Source organism: Acomys russatus, chromosome 7, assembly GCF_903995435.1.
Source record: "Acomys russatus chromosome 7, mAcoRus1.1, whole genome shotgun sequence".
NCBI classification, from domain to species: Eukaryota; Metazoa; Chordata; class Mammalia; order Rodentia; family Muridae; genus Acomys; species Acomys russatus.
In genome coordinates this window covers 33,655,292-33,664,189 of record NC_067143.1, presented here as the reverse complement: position 1 = coordinate 33,664,189, position 8,898 = coordinate 33,655,292, and the positions used below count along the sequence as shown (strand labels likewise).

The window sequence follows — 8,898 nt, the reverse complement described above, 5'->3', positions numbered from 1 at the left end:
AGAGAGAACGTGGGCTCGGAAAAACAATTCTTACCTTGTTATCCCAGGTCCAGCCCAGGACCGCAGGAGACACAACCCACAACTTCTAACAACCTGCATGACTGATATTGACCCTCCTCAGCTCCGGTCCGTGGCACCTGGACTAGCTAGGGCCAGCACCATGAGCATCTGTGGGGGAGTACACAGAAGGGAAATCACCTGATTGCTCTTAAATGGCCCTGTAAGTAGTTTTGTTCAAGTTTAAATGCTCTAGAAAACCACCCGCATGGGAACCTCTCCCCTTTCTAGTGGTCTAACACTAGACTTCCACCTACCTCTCCCAACTGCAATGGTTCGTTCTACTTGGTAAACCTGCCCCCTCGCCGTCCCGCGCCGCCTCATGGGAACGTGGGGTTGGCTGAGGGCGCGCCGGGAGCCGCGGTACCTTGTGGGAAGACAGAAAGATGGCGGCGCCCGTAGGGCGTACTCTGCTAGGGCTGGCTAAAGGCTGGCGGCGGCTTGACAGGTTCTGGGCAAATAGCCCGAGTTCTCGCTGTCTATCCCTTGAGGCCAAACCCTCAAGCAGTCGGTCTCCATGGCGCTTGCTGGGCGCCTTGTGTCTGCAGCGGCCTCCGCTGATCACCAAGCCGCTCACCCCATTGCAGGAAGAGATGGCGGGTCTGCTGCAGCAGGTAAGGCAGACGCCGGCTTCGTTGTGCGGTGAGGGAAGCAGCGGTACCAAGTGGGCCTTGATTGCATGGTGACTGTGGTTCTTTGTGTGACCTTGAGCAAATCATTTTACCTTTTGATCTTTAGTGGAATCTGCAAGACGGAAGTTGCCGTACTGCGCAGTTGGTCGACAGAGTTTAATTCATTAGGCTTGTTTTCACTTGAGCATTATGTGTGGGTAGTTTTCTTGTTCATTCAGCACAGTAGGGATCCGGTGGTGAGCATGGATCACTCCCTGTAACTCAGGAGCTCGCAGACTGCAGGAAAGTCTGTGAAGTGATGAGTTTTTTTGGGGGGGGGGCCTTGGAGGAAACGGGCCACCCTTAAGATGTATGTGGGAACGTTTACTTTGTTTTTACCTCAGGGAACAATTTCTGTGAAGGACAAGTGAGGAAATAGGGTGGAAACCCAAGTGTAGTTGTGGCCAGGGTGCTAAGTCTCTGTAGATAGTGATGAAAGGTCTTAACGTTTCCCCAGACTCCGAGAGGCTTTTGTTTTGAGAAAACTAATGGATACTCTCTTCAGTGCTTTTTGCTCCAGTAAGTAGCCTTACAGCGCCGCCCTCCCAGGTATTCATAGCTAATACCATGTTTCAGTGTTCAGAGATAGATTCGCAGTTGTGGGTAAGACAGGCACATAGCTCTGGTTCCCACAGTTTCCTGTACTAGAATTAGACATATGATTAATTACAGACTTGGGTAAGTGTTATAAAAGAAAACACTGCTTACTAGACAAGTTTTACACAGAACCACGTAGGTTTGATTTTTCATGAAAAGTGTCCAGGAATGTCTTTCTGAGAAAGTGGCATTGAAGTTGAACTCAGAAGGGTGATTAGAAATCTGGGAGAAATGGCATGAGGAGAGTAGTCTAGAAAGAAGGGATGTTGTTAGAGTCTTCAAGGCAGGAAGGTTCTGGAATAGATGCTGGTCAGAGGCCAGTAGCCCTAGACTGTGGGTAGTGGGTCCCAGTGCCTAGCTACCCATCCGTTCTTTCTGACAGTCCTGATCTCTAACCACCTTCTGACATTTTGGCAATTTCCACTTAAGCTTACAGTCCAGTGGGCCTTTTTCCCCTCTTTATATATGGTTAGTGTTTTGGTTATGCTCAGCGTGTTATGGGATGCACTTCTGATCTTGCCAAGGGTGTGGTGGTTTTGTTCTTTCCTTCTCCCTTTTCTCTTTAAATTTCCCAGGTAGAGATAGAGAGAAGCCTGTATTCAGACCACGAGCTCCGCGCTCTCGATGAAGCTCAGCGGCTGGCGAAGAAGAAAGCCGACCTTTATGATGATGAGCAGGATGAGGGCATTACGCTTGTGCAGGATTTAGAAGATATGTGGGAGCAGGCGTTCCTACAGTTCAAACCTGGAGCCCGAGTGACAGGTTTGTGACCTCCTAGGCCAACCACAGAGAAGGGAGAGTGGGGCATTCTGGGCATTCTGGTTGCCAGATGAAGGGCCGTTAGCTCATTCCCGCATTGCACTTTAATAACACGTGGCTTCAAGTAATAAAACAGCTTTCAGGAAAATAATACCCCAGCCCCGTTCCTTATATTCCCCTAACACAACTTTTTAAATGATGTAATGCTATTTTCAGTGGCAGTAAAGTTTCTTTCTCTTCTTCTTTCACTTCTAACTCTGGATCAGAGAGTGGGAGGAAGTAAGCCTTTTCTCTCTGATTTCCGTTTTATTGTAAGCCACTCTGAAAGCAGGGTTTGAGTCCTATTTTCCTCGCTTCAAGATGACTAAAGAACAGAGATGGTAGGGGTTAGTTGGATTGGTATAGTGCTAAGTCTGATGGACCAGGTTTTTTTGTTTGTTTGTTTGTTTTGTTTTTTTTGTTTTTTGTTTTTTTTAAACTGTACGCATGTGTTGCAGAGGTCTGAACCCAGAGCCTCATAGTGAACTGCCTCTGAGCGTATTCCTGTTCTTATGTTTGGATTTTTACAGGCATTGCTTCTTTTCCAAAGGTTTCAAGTTTACTCTGCTCTTGAAAGAAGTTCAGCTCTGGTTCCAGTTCTTACCTTTCGGTTTGAGTTAGGGTTATACTGTGGCTTCTTTAGAGGGCAGGGCGTGTGCTGGTCCCTAAAGGAGGGCTCTACAACTCAAAATCCTTGGTTTTGGTAGATCACAATCTTTGTTTTTTGTTTTGTGTTTTCTCTCTCCTCTGATCATCTCTTTTGTAGAAGCTGATAAGAAAAATGACAGGACCTCCTTGCACCGTAAGCTAGACAGGAACCTTGTCCTCTTGGTCAGAGAGAAGCTTGGAGACCAAGATGTTTGGATGCTCCCTCAAGTAGAGTGGCAGCCCGGGGAGACCCTTCGAGGGACAGCTGAGCGGGCCTTGACTACACTCTCAGGTAACTTCTTTCCCTTCGGAATCCCTCCAGATTCATTTCTGCTCACTGAGATGGGCAGAAGGATAGAGAAGGGATGTTTACAGGGCACTGACAGTTAGAATGCAGGTAAGAAGCTGGCTGTGGTGGTGTACTTCTTTAATCCCAGCCCTAGGGAGGCAGAGGGACCTCTGAGTTCAAGACCAGCTTGGTCTACAGAGCAAGCTTCAGGACAGCCAGGACTACACAGAGAAACCCCGTCTTGAAAAAACAAACAAACACCCAAAACCCAACCCAACTCAAGCCAAAAAACCCAAACAATCAAATAAAAATTCCGGCAAGGATTTTTCTTAGAACAGTGAGCGTTTTATCTTAATATATGAGATTTTAGTACATTAACCACCAGTCTTAGCTCTTCCCTCCTCTCCTTTTTCCTTCCTTCTTCCCTTCTCCTTTTTTCCCCCTTCTCTTCTTCTTCCTCCTGTTCTTCCTCCTCTTTTCTCTTTCTCTCTTTTTTTTCAGGTAGCCCAGGGTAGCCTTGAGCTTGCTATTCATGTACCTGAGGATGACCTTGACCCTCTGATCCTCTTGCCTTTACTTCCTGAGTGTTGAGATTATATGCTTCAGCCACAACATCCAATCTTCTGCAGAACCGGGGACTGGACCCAGAACCTTGTGTATGCTAGGCGAACACTATGCCAACTGAGGTTCGACCCCAGCTCCAAGGGAGAAATCTTAGTCAGCGAATTCATACCTGTGCTGGGAGAAGGATTTCTAGCTCGTTGCCTTCACCACTTAGCTACTATTACACTAATGGAAATTCTTACACTCAGGAAATGTAAGTTTTGTTTTTCAGTACTAGTGATTGAGCCAATGGCCTTATAATTGATAGGCAAGTACTCTACCACTGACCTATATTTCCAGCACTTCTTCTTGGTACCATTGTGTAGCCATTGACTCAACTAGAAACCTCAGCATTACCCTTGACCTCATTCTGATGTATGTATCTTTGGGTCTTGCCTGGCCTGTTTCAAATCATCCTGCCTTGTCGCATCCTCCCGCCGGCAGGAACGACGCAGACACCAGGATTCTTCTCAATCGCGCTTTATTGGGAGCGCCCTTGAAGCTGAAGCGAAAGACCCCAATGCCTGCGAGCGCATCACTTAAATAGCTCTGTGTATGTGTCGTGTCAATATCTCATAGGTCGTATCTGGATGCCTCATTAGCATGCCCGTGGCTGAGAGGGCAGCTCCAGAATACTTCATTTGCATACCCCTGTTCGGGAGGGGCATATTGGGAGAGCTTATATCCGCGCTTGCGTGGGAGTTATGGTTGCCGCTGTCGCCATTACTGGGTGCGGGCGCGCCTTACACTGCCTTAGCTGTGATGTCCTTCACTTCCCACTAGTCTATGTTAGGGGGCCAGGTAATTCTTTGTGAGAGATGTCTGTGTATTTGTAAGGTGTTTAGCATCTTTGGCCTGCCTCTACTCACTAGTTGCTAGTGGTAATATTTCATTTCCCACTCCCACCCCTATCCCTAGTGTGACAACCAAAAAATGTCTCTACACATTGCTAGAGAGCAAAATTAGCATGGTTGAGAAACACTATACTGGAAATGCAAAAAAAAGTTCCTCCTCGCTTTTGTGTTATACTCTCCAGTGCTGTTCACATGTGCTTTCTCCGTAAAAATCCCTTGTCACTTCTTTGCCTAGAATTTTTAAATGTTTCCCATATAAATGCAAATACCCCACACATGGCCTACAAATTCTTATCCTGGTCCAATCTAAGCTGATTTTAGTTAATGTAGAATCCAAGTTCGAGCCCAGGAGGGCGAGCCTGTGTCCTCCAGTTAGTGGATTTTCATGCATCCCTGCTTTGGGGCAAGCAGGTCCCTTTAGGAAGAGTGCCATCTCCAGGTGGAGCGCTCCTCATCCCACTCCTGGCTGTGCAAGCAGCTTATGAAACAACCCATTTCTGTGCCCTCGTTTACCAGGGACCCTGGCAGTGGGTCACAGTGATGAGCTGTGCACTGCGCCTGCTCCACGGCTGCTTATGTTGCAGTGGGGAATGTGTTCTTTCAGTTACGCCATTGCACCACGATGTTCTATTTACACATTGTGTTCTAGCCAGGATTTAGAGTTCCCTGAAGGTCAGGGTAGCATCTGTTCCTCTTCATGAGTTCTCAGCAGTCCCGGGCATGTAGTAGGCACTAGCTGGTATTGAGTAGCTTTGGTAATAGTGTAAGCACATAGCCCCTTGATTGGCTGTACCACCAGGATATGTCCTCCTAGAAAATGTCAAAAGTTTGTAAGTCCCTTGATCCTTTCTCACTAGGGGCTTCTTTAGCATGCAGGAGAGGCCACAGAGGACAGTGGAATGTGGGGGCTTTGCTTCTGTCAGTCTCTCAGCTGTCACAAAGGAATTGGCAGTTGTGTTTTACACCAAGGTCTTTGGGCACATATTCTCAGGTGCCCTCACACAAGCGTGCATAATGAGTGCCTGCTCAGCTCTGCCTTCTCTGTGCCTGGTAGGAAGGGGTTCTGCCTCGGCACTGTGCTTTCCTCTAACCGTCCCATTGAATAGATGCTTAAGGAAATAAAGGATATCAGTAGCTCTGTATTTATATTTAATAAATACATATAAAATAAAATAAAAGTTGATAGTAAATATACTACAAAGTTAGCAAAGTAGCAAATTTAAAATAGATCAACAAAGAAGAGTTTGCACAGTAAACATTTAAGAAAAGGGAAAATATGTTCCTTCCACACTGGCTCTACACTTCAGCAAGATGGAGTTTCTAGAGGTGGACTCACCAGACGTGTTCAGGTGGAGGACTTGAAGAATACTGATACAGAGGGTTTGGGAGCTGTGCCTGCTTGACTTCCGGGAGCTGTCATGGTAGTGCCTGCTTCCATGGACCTCACCAGAGTATGAACTAGTCTTTATTTTAGTTTGTAGCTGAGCCATCAGTAGAAATAATCTGGCGTGAAGTAGTGTTTGCTTCTTTGCTATTGAGATTAATATCTTTTCATATGCTCATTGTATTTCTTAATTCTGCGAACTGTCTGCTCAGATTATTCATTCCTGTTTGTAGTGAACTGTTTTTATATTTTGACTTGATAATATTTTAATCTGTGTTTTTCAGACTATAGAAAAATAATATTTTTATTCACTTAAGTTTGGAGAGTTCAGGAACGTATTTAAAAAAAAAAAGTATGATCTCACTCCCAGATACCTACTCGGACACTTACATGTGAATGTACACTGTATGCAAATCCATCTGGTGTGAGTACTGTTTTGTTAAGCTTGAGAACATCAATTCATGCATATGTTTAGTGACGATCCGTGTCTAGGAAGTGCAGCATGGCAAGTATTTTTTCCTTCTCAGAGGTAATGCTCACTAACAATTTTTTTCATTGCAGTATTTTAGAAATTTTCTGTACATATTCAAGCTCATAAATATTTTTTGTTAAAAAATTTAAAATCACTTTAATTCGTGTGTGTGTGTGTGTGTAGTGTGAGATCAGAAAACAATTTATATGGGTTGGCTCTCAACTATGTGGGTCCTAGTGATTTTACTCAGGTCATCAGGCTTGGTGGCAAATAGTTATACCCACTGAGTCATTTCTCTTTATTTTGAGATAGGATCCCACTGTGTAGCCCAGGTCGGCCTGGACCTCACTATGTCATCCACTTTCTTTTGACCTCACTGTGTCCACTTTTCTCTTGAATGTGCAGTCTGCTTGACTCAGCCTCCACAGTGCAGAAGGTGAGAGGCAAGTGCCCTAAGCCCCACTCCCAAGTGCTTCTTGATACCTTACGGATTGTTCCTTTGTTGATGTGGTGAAATAATTTTCCGAGTCTTTTTGTTGTTCTTTGAGCTAGGAGCTCATGTAGTCAAGGCTGGCCTCGAACCCACGCCATAGCTGAAGATGACCTTAAACTGCTGATTCTCCTGCCTCTGCCTGCCAGGAGCTGGCTGCTTTGGAAACAAAATATATAATTTTGTCTTTGGAGAGTTTTTTGTGTCTTCTTTTTTCTGAAAGATTTAAATTTTAGATGAACAAGCATAACTTTTTTTCCCCCCCTAGCTTATGGGCTTGTTTGATAGGTTGGTCCCTTTTGATATGTAAAAAACCACATATCCTTCTAAACTCCTGTGCGTTTTTTGTTGTTGTTTTGTTTTTTAAAGTGAAAACTTTGAAAATACATCATAATTCAGAAACTACAAATTGTTGATGAAAGCATCATCACAGTGGGTGAATCTTTAGCAAAATGTAAAGCTTCTGTGAAGTCTTGGGCCCACGCTATCAGTTATGGTGTGAGGACTGAGGCCTGGCTCTGACTCTGTTTAGCTGGTAGTCCTTCTGCTGCCTTTTAGTGATTCTGCATTTTGCCATCTTTGAAATGCTAGACAAGGGTTATTAACTCTTTCTTGACTGCATACCATAGAAGTCAAATCTGATCTGGGTGTGGTGATGCGTGACTTTGATATCTGTATTTAAGAAATTGAGGCAGGGAGATCACTATTTTTAAGGTTTTTATTTTGATTTTTTGAGACAGGGTTTCTCTGTGTAGCCTTGGCTGTCCTAGACTCGCTTTGTAGACCAGGCTGGCCTCGAACTCACAGAGATCCGCCTGCCTCTGCCTCCCGAGTGCTGGGATTAAAGGCATGCGCCACCATGCCTGGCCAGAGATCACCATTTTGAAGCCACCTGGGCTACATAGAGTGTCCTGAGCTATCCAAGGCACATGGCAAGACTTCAGGAAGCTCCCTCATGCTAAAGATCAGATTGTAGACCCTTTCGAGGTGATGAGCTTTGCTCTACAAAGTTTTTTGATGCTGTTTCAACAGTTGATGACAGGGCTGAAAGCAGAAGCCAGCTGCTGTGACTCCCAGATAATATTAACCACACTGTGGACTTCCAGGACCACAATGGTAGCCTGGCACCTGGGCTAGAAAGCATTTGGCTTGAGAGGGAGGAGTCTCTTTAGGGCTGCCACACTCACGGAGTCACCTTGGGCTCTTGTTACATGCGGCTTTTCTGAGCCTCCTGTGATTCGGCTGAAGACGCAGCAGATGGCTATGACCTAATCTTCCAAACCTTTCTTTTCTCCTCAGAAAACAACATGGAAGCCAAGTTCCTAGGGAATGCACCTTGTGGCCACTACAAATTCAAGCTCCCCAAGGCAATGCGGACAGAGACTGACCTTGGGGTCAAAGTCTTCTTCTTCAAAGCTATGTTGCTCACTGGAGACTTCGTGCAGGCCAAGAAGGGCCACCATGTGTGGGCCAGTAAGGACGAGCTGGGTGACTATCTGCAGCCCAAGTACCTGGCTCAGGTCAGGCGATTTCTCCTGGACCTCTGATGGCCTCAGGTCAGGTAGTTTCTCCTGGACCTCTGATGGCCTCAGGGAAGGTAGTTTCCCCTGGACCTCTGATGGCTTCAAGTTGGGTCAGCTTCTCCTGGGCCTTTGATGGCATCAGGTCGGGCAGTTTCTCCTGACTTCTGATGGCCTCGGCTGCCTGTGGATGATGCTCACTAGTCAACTGTTAGGACCTCAGGAACAATGAGTGATGCTCATTTACAGGGACCATCAAGCACCATACTAAATTCTGAGAATTAAATGTGTCTGTCATTGTGTTGGCTTTTGATTTGTCCTTGGATGGCAACTGGCTTTGCCCAGCGAAGCAGGGCCAGGACAGAGTTCTTCTCTATAGCAAGTTAAAGCATTGTGTTACAGTGAATTAACTGACCTACCTGGCCTGGAAAAAAGAGAAATGAATTGACCTAAATCCCCACTTCTGAGAAAGTTTCTGGGCCCATGAAAAGCCTAGTTACATAGTTTCTTAGCTC

At 45.7% G+C, this 8,898-nt stretch overlaps 1 protein-coding gene across 1 annotated transcript; it reads left to right on the top strand.

Moving 5' to 3' along the window:
• The first annotated feature begins 428 nt into the window (after positions 1–428).
• Mrpl46 (mitochondrial ribosomal protein L46) lies at positions 429–8,602 on the top strand. The gene is made up of 5 exons (XM_051148748.1): positions 429–671; positions 1,901–2,087; positions 2,890–3,063; positions 8,163–8,419; positions 8,456–8,602. Exons 1-4 carry the CDS (start codon positions 444–446, stop codon positions 8,408–8,410), a joined length of 837 nt encoding a protein of 278 aa, XP_051004705.1. The 5' UTR covers positions 429–443; the 3' UTR covers positions 8,411–8,419; positions 8,456–8,602.
• Positions 8,603–8,898: the final 296 nt, after the last annotated feature.

Coding starts and splice junctions, on each gene's coding strand:
- Mrpl46 (XM_051148748.1), top strand. CDS start 444: ATGGCGGCGCCCGTAGGGCGTACTCTGCTAGGGCTGGCTAAAGGCTGG. Junction 2,088..2,889: donor ACCTGGAGCCCGAGTGACAG/GTTTGTGACCTC, acceptor TCTCTTTTGTAG/AAGCTGATAAGAAAAATGAC. Junction 3,064..8,162: donor GGCCTTGACTACACTCTCAG/GTAACTTCTTTC, acceptor TTTTCTCCTCAG/AAAACAACATGGAAGCCAAG.